Source organism: Glycine max, chromosome 10, assembly GCF_000004515.6.
Source record: "Glycine max cultivar Williams 82 chromosome 10, Glycine_max_v4.0, whole genome shotgun sequence".
Lineage (NCBI taxonomy): Eukaryota > Viridiplantae > Streptophyta > Magnoliopsida > Fabales > Fabaceae > Glycine > Glycine max.
In genome coordinates this window covers 19,807,486-19,825,887 of record NC_038246.2, presented here as the reverse complement: position 1 = coordinate 19,825,887, position 18,402 = coordinate 19,807,486, and the positions used below count along the sequence as shown (strand labels likewise).

Sequence of the window (18,402 nt, the reverse complement as noted above, 5' to 3'; positions counted from 1 at the left end):
CTATTTCGTCACGTATCGAGATACGACTCGTGCGATTCTTATGATACTAACTACCATGCTAATAACCATATGTTGGAGTCTTTTTCCAAATTTCTAAATCTCAAGCATTACTGGAAGCAAATCTTGTAGGAGCAAGAGAAAATAACTTCAATGAGTTGAATAAGTTGAACATTGATAATCTCATAGAGTGACCCATGATAAAGTTTTTAATATATGCGGTATCTTCTACAATTTTTGTGATTCAAGAACATTATTGGTAAACAACATTGTTTTTTCTGTACTCACAGCAGACTTCTTTCATGGTTGTCATAGAAAGTGGAGCGATGTTTCTAAAGGCATTAGATTTTTCTGACGAGGTAAAAGACAAGGATTTCATTGCTATCTATTGAATCTAACATAAGAAAACATATGTGCAGCTAAGAACACGGAAAAAAAAAAGTTTATCAAGAATGTTCTTAGATCACAAAAATTGCAGAAGCTGTCGGGTATATTAAAAACTTTATCCTGGATCACTCTGCGATTATAAATGGTCAATTTATTCCACTCACTGAAGTTGTTTTCTCTTGTTCCTACAAGATTTGCTTCCACCATAATAATGCTCAAGAAGTTTAGAAATTAGAAAAAAGGACTCCAACAAATGGTTATTAGTGAGCAATGGTCTTCTAACAAGGAGGAGGATGTTGGAAAGGCAAAATTTGTGAAAGAAATATTGTTGGATTTGGTGACACAATGTTGATTATAAACATTCTTTCACTACTGATGTTCTTAGAAAAACAGTTGTGGATGTGACTTTTCTTCACTTGGTATGAAAAAGTGAGAAAAACCATACATCAATATGAAAGAAAAGTATAAAGTGAAAAATCAACCTATTATGAGGTGGTGCACTCAAATTAATTGACTGTTAGATTAAGAGTAGCACACCTCTTCATTGTTTAGCTTATTCTTTAAATACAAGGTTATACATCATATCCTTAAACATAATTTATTAATTATTAATGTCTTTTTTATATTATAGTCATGAATGGCTTAGTGAAGATTCACATAGACTTTCCCCACATCAAGATATGGAACTTACTCTTGAAAGAAAGAAATGCTTTAAAATGTTCTTTGTTGATGTGAATGTAAGGAGTCAAGTGAATGTGGAGTTTGCAAATTTTTCCAATGAAAGATAAGGCTTTGATGATGTTGACTCTTTAAGGGATAGAGATCTAATGAGTGCAAAATCTTGGTGGCTAGTTCATGGTGCTCGTACACCAATACTTCAAAAGATTGCTCTTAAGCTACTTGGACAACCATGATCATCTTCAAGTTGTGAAAAAAATTGGAGCACATATTCTTTCATTCATTCTATAAAAAGAAATAAGGTGACACCTCATTGGACAAAGGATCTAGTATTTGTTTATAACAATCTTCGTCTCCTTTCAAGAAATTTCCTACAATACCATCAAGAGGAAACTAAAATGTAGGACATTGTAGGAGATGAATTTGGATCACTTGATGAGAATAAAATTCTTAAAATTGTTAATTTATTCTTGATGAACTAGAGTTAATGATGATGACCAAAAAGGAAGGGGAAGGACTTAAATAAATTAATATTAGCAAGTTATTATTTTGGATTTTTCTTTTCAATGATGATTTCTTTTAGTATATATATTTTTGTGTGAGATTCTTTATTAAAGAACTTAACAAGTTTTATTCTTAGATTCTTTGCATTGTGAAATATTATACCTCTTATTACCTTCTATGTGAAGCTTATTATCATATGAAAATTATAAAGCTTAACAACTTGTTTTAAGATGAATATAAAAATCTTAATTATTAATTTAAGTTTTTGTTATGTCGATCATATGTATGGAAGGGAATTCACTTACTCCAAGAGTAAGTTTAAGAAGTTACTCTCATTTTGAACCCCTTATTTTATTTTAAACCGATAGTTCAGATTAAATCCCTAAAGATCCACATGTGACCTCTCTTCCCAATTATCCACTAATGCTCTATCTTATTCTTGCCAGTTCTTCACCACCGAAAAGTAGATAGCATTAAGGGTGATGCCAAAATGAGAAAAGAAAAAGAGAAGTCCAATTGCTCGATGACACCTGTAAATTAGGTCCTTTGCACTTGACTCAAAACTACAAGTTATGGTTTGAATTGACAAGAAAATATGCCGGAGATGAATCTGATAGGAATAGTCGAACACAATGGAAGCTATTAATTTCATATCCAAAAAGTGAAAATAGTCATGAATCGACATTTGGGTTTTATAACAAGCAATTCATGTGTAGTTGAACGGAATCTATTGGGATTCTTACACAGAACCAAATAACACAATTAAAAATCGAATCGCCATTCCAATTAGAGCCGATATACATTAAGACGTCAAATCTGAAATGGATCTTCTAATGAGCAGACCGACCATCAACAGGGGAGGATCTAAGTAGGAGAAGGAATGACTATGAACTGCAACAATTCAGATTGTGGTTCTCTATTCGTGGTGTCTCGGACTGGATGGCAGTGGCGGAACAACTGACTGGGTGGAAGCATCTCAGACTGAGATGTGACGGCAACGCAATGAACATGGAGATGATGGCATTGAACAGAGTTACTGATCTGTTCGCGAGAGAGAAATAACACAACAAAAAGAATTGAGACAGAGAGCGAAGAAACACCTCGTAGATTTGAGAAGAAGTCACGTGTGGACCTTTAGAGATTAAATCTGAGCCATTGGCTTAAAATAAAAGGTTCAGATTGAGAGTAACTTTTTAAACTTACTCAGTACTTATAATTTTTTTGCATATATTGTTCACTCTATGTGGTCTAGTGGATCGCATATTTTATCATACACCTCTTTTTCTCTTTTCCCTTAACATGGTATCTACAACCTAACAAGAATTTATCCTCCTCACAGTTCACCACCGCCACTTGATTAAAAAAAAACTTGTAGACTGCATTTTCCTTTGGTTTCTGGACTTCTATAGTGGCATCTTTCTGGTAGCATTTTCACTTCTATTAGCCAGCTGATGGTCTTTTTCAACGCGGGACACCTAGATTTGGATCAGCCTCTCCCACTCAGCCTTCACCTGGTACCCTAAGGCCAAACTTTGGCACACATGCCCACACACACTATCTTTAGTCAAATCTACTCCATCATCATTGAGGCCTCAGTCGTGCTTGGAGCATCCTTTACAAGCACTGTCTATTGTACTGTGTTGCTCACCCAATTCTCCTATCGCCAAATCTTCCCCTAGATCTTGAACAGATGAACTGACATCTGTTGAGATCTCTCCCCTCCCTTGGAGCCTTTTTCGACAACTGTATGGTCATCTGCTCGGTTACCCAATATCAGCCATGATTAGATCTAGCAGCCCTGCTGGTTTTAAAGACATTTTCATGGTTGAGCCCCTTATTTTCACCAATGATGCTAGCTGCCCCTCTCTCCACTGACAAGTTGGACAGAAATGATATGATACTTGGGCTTTAGATACCAAAATGTGGCTTATGGGGCAGGGCTACATGGCCCACCTCCACCAAGGCTAACTTTTGTAATCTTGCCTCCAATTATAGTTATTATTTCTAATTAACAACTACATTTTTTTAATTCCATACTCTTGGGGTGCTAACCAGATCCCTATTAGTATTAATCACACGTAATGATCAAACCAAAAATAGTAAGGTCGGGCAAAGGTGGAATAGGCAATATAAAATACATAAAGCAAGAAGAGGCAAAAACTATACTGCAAAAGTTAAGTTGTAAAAGGATTCTCAAGGAATTCATGTTACAATCAGCAAATGAACAATGCTATTGATGCTATGTAGAAAGTTCAAACTGTATAAAGTTTTCCACAATCCATGAAAGAAGAATTTCTCTTTTTAATTTTCAAAGTTCATACCAAAGGATTTTCCATTTTTAGAATCACAATTATCTAACATGTTTGGTTTCACGTTTCAGATGTAATTTTCCACGTTTTGGATGAGAATATAATTTTCAGAAGCTAATAGTTAGAGCTTCCACACCCCAAACATGATTCTTCCATCCTCAACGAGTTTCCAAACACACCAAATATTGTTGACAGGGTGTCAAAAGGCGATAAAATCTCTATTTGATTTCTTGAAATATTTCTGTAAATAAGTTTGATTCTGTACTTATTTTGTTTCCCAGTTTACCTAGTAATTATTGTGTTTCCTTTTTTTAATTTAGCATATTTTAGGTAATTCATTATTATTATATTTTCTTTCCCTAATTTAGGATTTAGTTTCCATATTTTAGGAAATCACCTAATGTAATTCTCCTTTATAAAAAGGAGGAATCCCTGCACAGTTGATAATCAATAATATTCTGTATTTTCTACTTGGTATCCGCGCTCGATCTCTGTGCCACTCTGATTTGTAGCCATGGCTGACAGTTCCTCAGTCACCGGCGATGATCAAAATTCCCAACCTCCAAAACACGAGCAGAGGGTTATTTTTGGTGATTCTCATTCTGTTCAAATCACCTCTTTTCAACTTAATGGGTCAAACTATTTCCAATGGTCCCAATCTGTCCAGATGTATATCCGTGGAAGAGGAAAGCTTGGGATACCTCACTAGTAAGCGACCCAAGCCCGACACTACTGACCCACAACACACTGTGAGGGCTGCTGAAAACTCCATGGTGATGACGTGGTTGGTGAACTCCATGGAGGAAGACATCAGTAGTAATTATATGTGCTATTCCACAGCCAAAGAATTGTGGGATAGTGTCATGTCATAGAAATGTATTCAGATCTTGGGAATAAATCTCAGATTTATGAGCTCACCTTGCAAGCTAGAGAAATCCGGCGAGGTAACAATGTGACAAGATACTTCCACTCCTTAAAGCGAGTGTGGCAAGACCTTGATCTCTTCAACAATTACAACTGGATGTCAGCCGAGGATGCCAAACACTATCAGCAGACAGTGGAAGAAGGAAGAGCATTTCAGTTTCTTGCTGGTCTCAATGAGGAGCTAGATGAAGTTCGTGGTAGAATCATTGGGATGGCAACCTTGCCTTCACTAGGTGAAATTTTTGCAGAAGTTAGAAGAGAGGAAACTCGCAGGAGTGTGATGATGGGAAAGATGAAAGTGGATCCACCTCTTGAGACCAATGCTTTGGCTGTAGAAGCTACTGCTTGTAAGAGTTCAACCGATTAGAAGAGCTCCTCCAATCTCAGGTGTGACTATTGCAACAAACAGTATCCCACCCGAGAAATATGTCTGAAAAAATAGATCCTAAATCTGGTCCTATACATCTCATGAGGCAAAAAAAAAACCTCCTTGTGTAAGGAACAAGTTGATGAACTCATAAGGTTGTTAAAATCTAGTATTCCTAGTGGTTCTATGGCATAAACAGGTAATTTTAGTACCTCCAATTCTCTTAACTGCACCTCAAATATGTGTGCACCATGGATCATTGATTCAGGTGCTTCTGATCACATGACCAGCCTTTCTTCTTTATTTAAAACTTATTCTCCTTGTTCTGGAAATAAAAAGATTAGAATTGTAGATGGTAGTTTTTCAGCAATTGCAGGAGAAGGGAGTATTACATTATCTAAACACATTGACTTAAAAAATGTGCTACATGTACCAAAATTATCCTATAACCTTCTCTCTGTTAGTAAAATTTGCAAGGATTCCAATCGTAATGTGAAGTTTTTTGACACTCATTGTATTTTTCAGGACCAGACTTCGGGGAAGATGATTGGCGGTGCTAAAATGATGGATGGTCTCTACTATTTCGAGGATGCTTTCAAGAATAAAGTAGCTCAAGGTCTTAGTGGTATTAGTTCTACCTCTGTAAGGGACCAAATAATGCTTTGGCATAGTAGACTAGGACATCCTAGCTTTCAATATCTTAATCTAAACTAGAGTGTTTGGTTCTATTATTTTTATGCATACACCATCCATATCTCGATCTAAACTAGACCTAACAGCAGAAAAATGTATTTTCATTGGTTATTCTCCCACCCAAAAGGGTTATAGATGTTTCAATCCTATCACAAAAAAACTTCATGTTAGCATGGATGTTACCTTCTTGGAACATCAACATTAGTTTCAAAATAATTCACTTCGGGGGAAGAACATAAATGAAGTCAATTTCTTGCATGAACCATTACTCACTCCTATTTTACACAATGAGGATACAACTTTAATTGATCAAATAAATGTGGAAACAGATCCTGAAATTGATAAGGGAAACCCTGTTCCAGACTTAGGAGGAGCCCAAACAGGGAAAGAAATACCACAGTCAAAAAAGGAGTTTCATGTTTATGCTCGAAAGTATCATAAAAAGACCAGAAATCAGTTCATCATTTCTGCATCAAGCCAACCAGAAATCCCAAAAGACGGCCCAGCAGAAATACCTCAAGAACTTCCAGGAAACACCGAAATTCCCACTTCTAATACTGATTTGCCCATAAAACCAGCCAAACCCAGCACAAACCATCCCATTTCCAAATATGTTTCCTACCAAAACCTTTCACAAAATCACCAAGCCTTCACCTGTAAAATCACAAATTTGTTTGTGCCTAGAAACATTGAGGAAGCACTAGATGATCCCAATTGGAAATTAGCAATCTTAGAGGAGCAGGATGCACTTAAGAAGAATGGTGCTTGGGAGAATGTAAGCCTGCCCCATGATAAAAAAGCAAGTAGGGTGTAAGTGGGTTTTTACCATTAAGTGCAACACGGATGGAAGTGCAGCAAGGTACAAGGCTAGGTTGGTAGCAAAGGGATTTACCCAAACATATGGAGTAGATTATCAGCAGACTTTTGCTCCGGTTGCTAAACTTAACTCTATACAGATTCTTCTTTTTTTTTATCAGCAAAATTAATTGTATTATAAATGAAATAGAGTACCAGAGGTACTAATTTACAAGGGATATTACAGCATTACATCTAGTCCACAAGTAGTCAATGAAGAGCTACTTATGTGGTGTACTCTATTGTTGTTCTATTTGTACTACCCTCTACAAAAACAAAAAACCCTGTCTGATATTGCTTGACCACTGATTAAAATGGGTTGTGAAATCCTTCTCGAAATGTCTAAGCCAAGTCCAAATTAAGAAAATAGCATCTTCGAACAGTCGGTTAGCATCAAATTCTGTTTCAGAGCTTCCAAATAGACCATGTTACCGCCAGCCACCAATACCTCCACCTCTTGGCCCTTATTCCTTCAATCTGGATAGAAATATGCTGAAGAAAATGCTGTTTAGGGCTGAATGGGAAGAGACCTTTAATATTCATCCATGACATCGATTCCCACCAGATTGGTTGGATTTTTATGCAATGGATAAATAAGTGAGATGCGTCCTCCTCAACACTTCTACAAAAAGGACATAACATATCCTGGATCTGCATTTGTCTCCTGTGAATTCTTCTTTGTCGGCAATCTGTCCCTGAATAGTCTCCATGCAAATACTGCAATTTTGCTAGGGATCTTTGTCTTCCATAATTCCTCACACCATTCCTCCTGCTGGTCTCCTGCAATGTCCTCCCATATCAGATTATAAGCACTGCGTGTAGAGTAATTGCCTGACGGATCACCTGACCACTCCCAAACATCAGTTCCCTGTTGTTGTATACCCTTCCCTCCTACCTCCCTTAGGAAATTGACAGCTGAATCAATTTCATTATCGAACAACGGTCTTCTCCATAAGAAATTCCACTCCCACCCCATATCCTTGTGAGATCCCATCTGTCTGATAGTGTGATTCTGCTGTGATGATATCAGATACAGTCTAGGATATCTTTCAGCTAGTGTGTCCTCTTGGTGAAACCACTTGTCTTCCCAAAACTTGATCTTATCCCCACCTCCAACCTTCCATCTCATGTTATTTTGAATGATCACTCCCTGGTGTGAGTGATTAAAAGCTTGTTTTAGATCCCTTCACCATACAGATTGGTGTCCTGCCCTCCCTGGTTCGTCAAGATTCCTCCATCCACCATATTTGGATTCCAATACTCTGGTCCATAACTCCCCTTTTTCTTGCATTAGGTGCCACTTCCATTTATCAAGCAATGCAAGGTTAAATGTGTCAATATCCTTAATGCCCAAACCTCCCTTCTCTTTTGATAAGCATACTGACTCCCATTTAATCCAGGCAATCTTGTTATGGTCTGGTCCACCTCCCCACAAGAATCTACGCTGCAACCTCAGTAACTTGTCCACCACTGATTTTGGAACCCTGAAAAAAGATAAAAAATAAATTGGAATTGATGTAAGCACGGCCTGTATTAGTGTCACTTATGTGTCTTTGTTTTCACTTTGCCAATTTCCTCTCACATTTGTGGATAATGGTATCCCACATCTTTCGTCGCCTCGGATTGGCCCCTATAGGTATGCCTAGATACACAAAAGGAAGAGTCAACAAACTACAATTCAAGTACTTAGCCGCGTCTTGCTTCCACTGGTCAGATACCCCAAATGCTCCGAAACAACTCTATTCCTTGCTGCCAATCTCAATTGGCCTTTACATCAATTGGATTTCAAACAATGTTGTTAATGGCGGATGGCGGTTCATGGTGGAAAGTCAAAAATCCGCCATAAAAATATGGCGGATGGCGTAGCGGAAAATGACGGATGTCATGGCGGACAAAAAAAAAATACATATATATAAACTCATTGAAATTGAAAAAAACAAAGGATTGCATTCAAATAAACTAAAAAAGTTTCATGAGTTCATATAATAATCAAGTACCAATACCAAATAAACTCATTAAAGAGTTCAAAATAAGAAAATGATAAAAACATAATGCAAAGTGCAAAGTGAAGGTTGAGGCTCTAATCATCTTCTCCAATCCCAACATAATCATCTTCATTGTTATCACATGGTAATGGAGCATCTCCCTCTCCCTCTTCCCCATCAGACGCCTTAAAATTGACCATGATTTCTTCTTCTTCAAATTCAACATCAATATTCTCCTCAAAATCTAGATCCTCATCATTTTCTTGGACTGCTTTTTGCTTCCTTGATGAAGATCCAACAACCATTGCCTGTTTTTTAGAAGTTTGGGCAGCAGCAACACTTGTTTTTTGCTTTTTCCGCCTAGTATACTTCCTACACTCTCCAACCCCCGAAGCCTGATACACAGTTGCCAAATTTAGAGCATCATCATCTTCAAATACCAAATCATTTCCAGCATCATTATCATCATCTTGATCCATCTCTCCCACGAGCCATTCATTGTACACATCAATATCATTAAGAGAAATTGGATCAATTTCATCTCTTGCATTATATCTTTGCTTCAATTGTTGGTTGTATTTGACAAACACCAAATCATGGAGCCTCTTGTGCTCAAGCCTATTTCTTTTTTTGGAATGAATCTACAACATAACAAATAAATGTTGATTTCAATCTCAAATATACTCCAAATAAAACTTGATCATCAAAATTAAATAAAATTAAAAAGTATAGTTAGAGTTTTGTCACAATTACTTGCCCAAACACACTCCAATTTCTTTCACATCCTGAAGCACTGCAAGTCAAACTCAAAATTTTAATAGCTAGCTTCTGCAAATTTGGAGTTTGTGACCCAAACATTCGCCACCAATATGCTGCAATACAAATTACCAGCCAAGAGCATAACTTAGAATTCTGAATTATAACACTAATACATAAAAAAAAAAGTATGATAAGTTTCTTACTAGGAGAATGGGTTTTCTTTTGAGCCATTGCAAAGTCGGAACCAAAGTGGTCAGCACCAATCTTGTAAAGATGCAACTCGGTTAGAATTTTCTGTTGCACATCAAATTGTGGAATTAACTTCTTAATGCACTCAAACAAACCATTGGTGACCTCAAAATCAAACTCCAAGTCAGTGTTGTTATAAAAGAACTCTGGATTTAAGAAGTGGGCAGCTGCATGCAGTGGCCTATGAAGCTGACAATTCCATCTTTTATCAATGATTGCAAACACATCTTTGTACTTGCTTTCATTGTTGTTGAAAGACTTGATAATTGTTTCTTTTGCCTTGTCCATTGCTTCATAAATATAGCCTATGACTGGTTTCCTTTCACCATCCACAAGACGAAGCACTTTCACAAGTGGAGCCATGACTTTAAGAGTGTAAACCACAGTATTCCAAAAAGAAGGCATGAGCACAACCTTTGCAGATTCTTTTCCCTTAGGCTCCTTAGATAGCTTGTTCAAGGTCCATTCATTAGAAGTAAACATCTTTCTAATATTGGCTTTCTCTTTGTGAAGCCTTTCCAAGGTTAGATAAGAAGTGGTAAATCTAGTAATAGCATGTCTCACCAATTCCCTCTTGTTTGTAAAATTTCTCAACAAACTTAAGGTACTAGAATGGGCATAGATAAACCCAACTAGATTAATTCCTTCTAATTGTCTTCCTTATCAAGGGAAGCTTCCCAATATCTTCAAGCATCAAATCAATACAATGAGCTGCACAAGGAGTCCAATAAATATGTTTCCTTTTCTCCTCCAACAACTTACCCGCTAAAACATAGTTGCTCCCATTATCGGTTACAACTTGAACAACATTCTCTTCTCCAACTTCCTCCACAATGGCATCAAGCAACTCAAAAAGCTTTTCACCTGTCTTTACAAAATCAGAGCCATCAACAGACTTCAAAAACATCGTACCAGCTTGAGAGTTAATCAAAAAATTAATGATGCATCTTTGTTTCCGATCAGTCCATGCATCGGACATAATAGTACAACCATACTTGACCCATTGCTCCCTATGGCCTTTCATCAAATTTTCAGTATATTCAACTTCCTTCTTCAAGAGTGGAACTCTGATGTCATGATAGCTAGGAATGGGCAAATGTGGCCCATATTGACCAATGGCTGCAACCATATTCTCAAAGCTTTTCAATTTAATGAGGTTGAATGACAAGCCTGCTTGGTACCAAAAGCGAGCAATATGTTGATGCACCTTCAATACTTCATTCTTATCCATTGACTCTCTTATGTTCATTTGCCACAACATCTCCATTTTTCTCCGATTGATTGCATTTTTTGGATTCTTACAAAATTTGTCCATTGGTCCTTTTTTAGTCCCACACTTTGTCTTTGCACTTGCAGCAACATTACAAGAGTCTGCAAACTCATCTTCTTCACTTCCATCACATCCAATTGGTTCACCAAATTTAAAATCTCTTATATTTGTCATATTACCACTACCAGAAGTACTGTAAGTGGTCCCACTTTTTTTGGTAGCCATATATTCCTTCAACTCTTCGACTACATTTGGTGGAGTTTTCTTGCAAGCTGCAACGTTACCAGACTTCCCAACCAGGTGTTGTTTGGCTCTTGTTATTCCTCCCTTTGTGATTTTTCCACAGAAATTACAAACAATGGTGTTTGTATCTCCTTCCACTAGTGAATGGCAATATTTTCAGCCTGGGTCTGCCTTATTTTTCCTCGTTGCACTTGCAATAGCAGCATCGGATGATGGTTCAGTCATTTAAAAGAGGACTGAACAGAAAAAAAAAATTGTGGTGTCAAATAGAAAAATAAAAAAAATGGGACTGTTAAAAGTAAAAAGGAGTGTCAAATAGCAAAAGGAAAAAAAAGCTAGAACAGAAAAAAAGGGTGTCAAACAGCAAAAACAAAATTAAAAAAAATGAAAGTTGGCCCGCACCACTTTGCCCGCGATGTTGACCTTCGTGTGGTTGTTTGTTGCCACCGTTCGTGCCGGTGCGTCACCGCCGTTCGTGCCGGAGCTCGTCGCCGCCGTAGGTAGTCGTTGTTGGCTGTGTTCTGCGTGCAGGGGGTGTCGCAGCTGCGGCTGGGTGCGGGGGGGGGGGGACGCGGCTGGGTGCAGGGGAGGGTCGCGGTTGGGTGCGCTTTTAGTTGGAAGGCTGCGTTCTAATTCACAGCTGCATGGGAGGGGAGGGCTTGCTTTTGAATGAATTACTGGGTAGGGTCAGCCCAACTTCTACCGCGGACAAAAAGCAAAATAAATCCGCCATTTCCGCCATAACCACCACGACCGCCATGGCTATCCACGCCACTGCTATTCGGTGGCGTTTTTTCAAAAATCCGCCACGAAAATCCGCCATGGCGCCGCCATTTAACAACACTGATATCAAAAATGTTTTTTTTGATTGAGGAACTTGAGGAAGAAGTGTTTATGAGTCTTCCCCCTGGATTTGAGGAAGAGCTTGGAAGAAATAAGGTGTGTAGATTAAAGAAGTCACTATATCGGCTGAAGCAATCTCCAAGAGGGCTGAACAATTAAAAAAAAAAAAACAGAACCAAAAATTAAAGAAGAGTGTCAAACAGAAACAAAAAAAACAAAACCAAAATTAAAAAAGAGTCAACCAGGGTCTGTCTTATATCGTGTCACCTTCCGGTCGCCGCCGTGTTGTCGTCCGTTGCTCACATGCATGGTATGTGGTGCTCACGTGGTGCGTGTTGTCGTCGTCGACTTCGAGTGACACCGTGAGAGAACTCGTGCTGGTGCGTGCTGCTCATCTCATTTTGATTCCAAACCCGGGTTTAGGGTTGGGCTGGGTCAGCCCAAGACAGCCCAATTTGTCATTTTGGGAAAATTTTCAAAAAAAAAAACGTTTCTTCCACCGTAACCGCCATTCCACCACCACTGTTAAACCTATGGTGGCCGCCATTTGAAACCCGCAACACCACCGCTATTTGGTGGCGTTTTATCAAAAATCCGCCATACCATACCGCCATGGTGCCACCATAACCGCCATTTGACAACACTGTTCTGGTCACATCATTAAACTAACAAATGATATTGGAACTTTTGGATTTGAAATTTCATCATTGAACTAGCAAATTCATTAAACCTTCACCATTGTTTGTTTTCAGTGAACCAAAGCTGACAGCAGCTGCCCAGGTAGTATAATTGGCAAATCCCGTTAATTTTTCACATGGGATAAGTGGGGCGTTGGTAAACATTGTCGTGGCGGGATCTGAATAAGCCATAAGAAACCAGTCAAACAAACAGCGATAATACAGCAACCAAATGGGGCCAAAGAATGCCCAAACGGAACCAAACAGGTCCAAACAACAACCAAACGGGTTCGCCAAAGGATAAAGGGCACGACGGAGAGGTCGCTGGAGAGTGGGTCACCGGAAAACAGCATCACACACCAGAAAGGAGGGTGCGTGAATCTCACGAGACAGAGAAGAAGCATGCGTGGGAGCACATGTGGCAGCATATGGTTTTTTTTTTTTTTTTCTTGAAATGCAAAGATAATTTATATTAATAAAAATTACCAGAGGTACTACAAGATATAAAGATATATAGGGAAGGGATCCTGTAAGAGCAGGAACAAAAACAAACAATAAACAATAAGCCCCCACCCTGCCCTACAAAGAAAACATTAATTAAAGACTAGAGGCATGCATATGGTGGCATGCTGATGGGGGTTATGGTCACCGGAGAAGGGCGACGATGGTCAGAGGTCGCTCGCTAGAAAAAGGGGTGACAGTGTTGCTGCCAATTGGTGGCAGAGAGGGTGGGCAGCACTGCTCACCGTGAAGCCAAAGGGATTGAAGGAAAAACCCTAATCTACTGGTACCATATAGGAGTGTTTACAAAAGTTGTGTGTTGTTATCATACACACTGATTTATTTATAATCATAGGTAAAAGATAATTAAGGAAACAGAAAAGAGATCCCTACATAAGATATACCTAATTTCCCTTTTTACATTCAATCATATCAAATCAAATATTAAACGGAAGTAATTTAGCTCTGTAAAAAAATGGTACTTTAGCATTGTGCTATTTTTAAAATTGTTTTATATTTTGTTAACTTTTACTACATATAATATATGTACAGTAGATGAATGCCTAACAATCCAATTCCAAATGAGTTCCAATCCCAAAAAGTGAACCAAATAAGTAAACTCCCCATTCCCCTGACCTTGAAAAGTCTCATACCACGTACCCCCCTGTTTACCACAAACCATGTAAAACTGTTTTGGAATGGTTTTGCAGAAGTAATTTTTTTTTCTCCAATCTCACTAATTCTTTGAACACCTTTCCTTCTTGATATACTCCTTCAAAGGTCCAAAGCTCCCTCACAGGTACAGTCTACTATTTGGACTGCATTGCTTCTTAATAGAGTTAATTCTAGCAACTCGTTGCATGTTGATAGCCTGCATAAGATTCTTTCTTTCCCAGATGTATATTATGTGTTATTTCCTCACAATCAGCTCCATACTTGTTCTTTAAACAGCTCAGCTACTGTTTCTTTATGGAAATTCCTATTCAGAAATTCTGGTGAATGATGGATGTATCATCCCTAGGTCCCTAGATCAGTTTATGATGATTAGTTTTAATGGCTTTGATTAAGAGGCAACAATTCTTCACGAATGGCATTTGGTTGGATCTTAAGTATCATATTTTTAAGGAGGCTTCTGTGACACAACATTTGATTTGGGATACAAAATTAGGCATTTCAAGTTTGGAGTCTAACTGTCAAGGGCTGGGCAGCTTTGTTCAATTGGTTTGTTTTATGGTTTTTTCCTTATGTTTAAAGAGGGCTCTTTGTCCTCCCATTTCCTAGTAATTTTTTTATTCAAATAAATTTCTTCTTTTATCCAAAAAGGACAAACATATCATAAAAATCAAATTTGCATATAATATTGTAAGCTTTAACAAACCTGTGACACAAAACGGGGAAGCATAATCCTGAGTATTTGTTCAAGGACTTGAGTCCCAGCTGATTCAATTGCTTGCTTTGGTATTGCTTGGAAAGGAAAAGGTATTTCAATGCTTACCTGGATTCCACATGGCAATCCAATGGCACCTTTAACTGGAATCCCACAAATATAGAATCATAAGAAAATGAAATAGAAATAGAGTACTACCTCAATTATAGTGTCTGATGTGAGTTGCTGCATCAATGACTTGTTAGCGTTGCTATCACATGATATCCGGTTGACCATTAGAGCTGCATTACCATATTGAAGTATTGAAAAGGCATTCCTGAAAGTAGCATAAACCAAACAGCATGACACCCTACATGTTTTCATTTTCCTTTTCTCAAGAGACTGACGAGTACAAGAAAATTGCCTCGGCTTCTGCAGTAAATATAGAAGTATACAAATAGTTTCATAATCATCACATTTACTGCTTTCAATGAATAGCCATAAGCTACAATAAACAGCAGTACTGAGCAGAATAAGCATTGATCCGCTTCCATACCAGTTTAGCAATTCAAACTGTAGTTCCATTTTTTGCTTTGTTTGGCAAATAATTTGACATGAACAACAGTTTCCAAGAAATTGTGTATAACACAGCTCATATAAACAAGTTAAACCTGGCATTCTCCTATATCCTCCCACAATCTCCTCCTATTACTTCATGAAGAAAGCATTGAGTATAAAAGTTAATGATTTTAATATTTTGAAAACATATAATCCATTCAATACTTTCTTCGTTTAGTAAGTATGAAGATGTTGTACAAGGATTCAGCATCATTTATTCTCAACGCACTTGCAAAAGGAAAATTAAAAAAAAAAAAATCACTTTCTATCAGACATCATTTATCAGTTTTAAATTGTGCTCCACAATAACAAGTGAAGCTTGCAATATTGCAATTTTAAGGTCTCCACAACCCCTTTGCAACTGCAATTGAAGCAGCATCTGCCGCATTTTCCCACAATTCTCTTAATCAAAAGGCAACAACAACAACCACAACTTAAAACTATGCACATTCAATACGCGTCAAACAAAACTCACCATCAAACTTGTCATTCTGTGCAGCAACCATTGCCGAGCCCTCGAGCTGTCCCCAAAAGCCAGACAAAGAAATCTAAACAATTAAACAAACGTGTACACTAAAAACCAAATTTAGAAACACAAGTACACGAGTTTGACACCTTGCAAGACAAGAGCTTGATGCAACATCCATCAGGTTGCTCTTCCACTTTCACCAACAACACAGGACAAACCTCAAGGTTGAAGAACTTGAACCTATAAACATAACACCTAAACGTGTTTTCGTTTACCCGCTCAATCCTCTCCGCGTCCAACACCGAATACTGACTCGCCGGTAACCGCATGTACTCAACTGCACACACATCATAAAACAACAAAATTACCAGTTTTTTAAAATCAAGTAAAAATGTTTAAAATCAGAAAAGCTTTAATTACTCATGTAGTTCCTATATGTACAATCTTCACGTTTAAGTCCTTCCACCTAAAAACTAATCCGTTTTAGTCCTTATACATACACACCCCCTTTAATCTGTTTTAGTCCATGCCATCCAAAAATGCAGAGACCAAGACAGATTAAGGGTTTGTTTGGATAAACCTCTCTACAAGTACTTTTAGGAGAAGAAAATAAAATTAAAATAAAAATAAATGAACTTCTCTATAAGCTAAAATTAACTTATGGATAAGCAAATTTATAGAAAAAGTTCTCTCATATTAGCTTCTCTAAAAGTTGTTTTTTAACTTAGCACAAACTAATTTTAGCATGCGGAGAAGCTTATTTCATTTTTCCTTTTTTGTTTTCTTCTCCTAGAAATCTTATGGAGATTTTCATCCAAATAGACCCAAAAAGGGGGATGTGTAGGACTAAACGAGTTAAAAGTGTATGTGCAACTGCAAGGACTAACAATTAGTTTTTGGATGTAGGAACTAAAACGTAAACATTGTACAAGCAACTGAATCAATTAATTAAAAGAAAAAGGAAAGCATTAATTAATTAAATAAATAATTAATATCGCTCTAACATTACTTAGGGGGCGTTGCAGTTGCCGAACCGAAAGGGACTCCTTGCGGCGAGCGACGAACCGAGCCTTCTGGCTCGGAGTGGCCGAAGCACGAAGCGAGAGGCGCTGGGATTTGAGAGCGCATTGGGTGTGCGGAAAGGAAATGGGAATGGAACGAAGCAGAGAAAAAGAATAAGAAGAAGAAGAAGCCATCCACCAAACTGTTGAGTCCAGATGAATAGATAGCTCTGGTATGGGACAGTGTAAGAGTTGGAAAAAGAGAAAGAAAGACGGTGGTCACTAAACGGGAGCCAAGAATGCGCGCACGTGACAACTCTTTGCTAAATTTTAGGATGTGTTTGATTTAAAGGTGAGAAATAAAATAGACAAAAATAAAATATAAATAATTTAAAAAATAAGAAACAAAATAATATGTTGTGTTGTTTGATGACAGAGGGAAGAAACAATATTTGTTGTGTAAAAAAATTGATTTTTTTATCTAGAACATCGATTCTTTGGTTAAAAATTGATTTTTTTCTAAAAATCAAAGAAAAATGATTTTTTTTTCTAAAAAATTGATTTTGTTGTCTAAAAAAATAATTTTGTTGCAAAAAATTGATTTAACTGTACCAATTCCCTTTTCTTTTTATAATTTATTTTTTTCTTTTTGGAACCAAACACAACCTTAATAATTTTGTGAAATTTTACAAGGACTAAGAAAGCAAAAAAGCTTAGGCCAGGTTAAAATGTAATTTGCGACGAAACACAACTAAAAAACTATGATTTTATGATGCACATTCTAAGACAATTATTTGGAATCGTCTTAGAATGTGAGGCGATGGCGTTTTTGTAATTAAGAGGGTTAAATTTATTTTTTACGTTGGCCAATCTAAAGAATCGTCTTAGAATATACGTTAGTGACAAAATTGTAAATAAACTGAAAAGAGACAACGACTAGAGTGTTAGAGATTGTGTTGCTACTTGCTAGCATTCCTTTTATTGCAATACCAAATTGACTAGAGTTCATGGTGTCATGATTGTGGAAAATGAAAGACAGGAAGAAAATATGTGAAACACATCACTTGAACCAAGTCAAATAACAAACTCAAATCAAAACATGGAAAAAGGCAGGAAGCAAAACAGACCTACTCATCATTTCCAACAGCATTATGCCCAAGACTAGCAGATTGTCCACAACCAAATGAATACACATCACCATCATCAAACACTACAAAGGTTGTGTAATCTCCTGCTACAACATGAATAGCTTTGACATTGCTCAATGCTTCCACCGCCTTAGGTACTGAGTCACATTCATCACTCCCATGCCCCAAGCAACCATATCGCCCTCATCCCCACGTGCAAACACAGTCATCCCGTCCCACCACAACAGCATGCCAAGCACCATAGGTTGGAGATTCAGCAGTCCGAACTGTTCGATCAAACGAGAGGGTACTCGTCATCAGTTCTTGAACCATGTCCAAGCTTGCCCCCCAAGCCACACCCAACAGAATACACTGACCTGTAAATTTTCAAGGAAGGACAACATAATGAACATTCAAATATTATCACACTAAGAATGAAGCTAGATATAAGAATCAACAATGTTTGACCATTATCATGAATGTTGAGGTTGAGGATCCAGACTTCTGGTCCACATACATGTAACAAATGAAAATTAAAAAAAAGGGAAGATTTCTTTATTAGTTAAAGAATACATCATAA

The 18,402-nt window shown here is 37.6% G+C and overlaps 3 protein-coding genes across 3 annotated transcripts; all 3 read right to left on the bottom strand.

Annotated features, from left to right (window-relative positions):
• Positions 1-8,669: 8,669 nt before the first annotated feature.
• On the bottom strand, positions 8,670-10,198 carry LOC102666914 (uncharacterized). Its single transcript, XM_006588921.4, has 3 exons — positions 9,662-10,198; positions 9,453-9,571; positions 8,670-9,340 (listed from the first exon to the last, which is right to left on the bottom strand). The coding sequence occupies exons 1-3, from the start codon at positions 10,188-10,190 to the stop codon at positions 8,795-8,797; spliced, it is 1,194 nt and encodes a 397-aa protein (XP_006588984.1). The 5' UTR covers positions 10,191-10,198; the 3' UTR covers positions 8,670-8,794.
• A 146-nt stretch (positions 10,199-10,344) lies between these two features.
• LOC121172958 (uncharacterized) lies at positions 10,345-12,043 on the bottom strand. The gene is made up of 2 exons (XM_041006185.1): positions 11,924-12,043; positions 10,345-11,304 (listed from the first exon to the last, which is right to left on the bottom strand). Exons 1-2 carry the CDS (start codon positions 12,041-12,043, stop codon positions 10,345-10,347), a joined length of 1,080 nt encoding a protein of 359 aa, XP_040862119.1.
• A 1,526-nt stretch (positions 12,044-13,569) lies between these two features.
• On the bottom strand, positions 13,570-17,063 carry LOC121172915 (uncharacterized). Its single transcript, XM_041006044.1, has 5 exons — positions 16,704-17,063; positions 15,841-16,031; positions 15,701-15,746; positions 14,827-14,909; positions 13,570-14,736 (listed from the first exon to the last, which is right to left on the bottom strand). The coding sequence occupies exons 1-5, from the start codon at positions 16,888-16,890 to the stop codon at positions 14,611-14,613; spliced, it is 633 nt and encodes a 210-aa protein (XP_040861978.1). The 5' UTR covers positions 16,891-17,063; the 3' UTR covers positions 13,570-14,610.
• Positions 17,064-18,402: the final 1,339 nt, after the last annotated feature.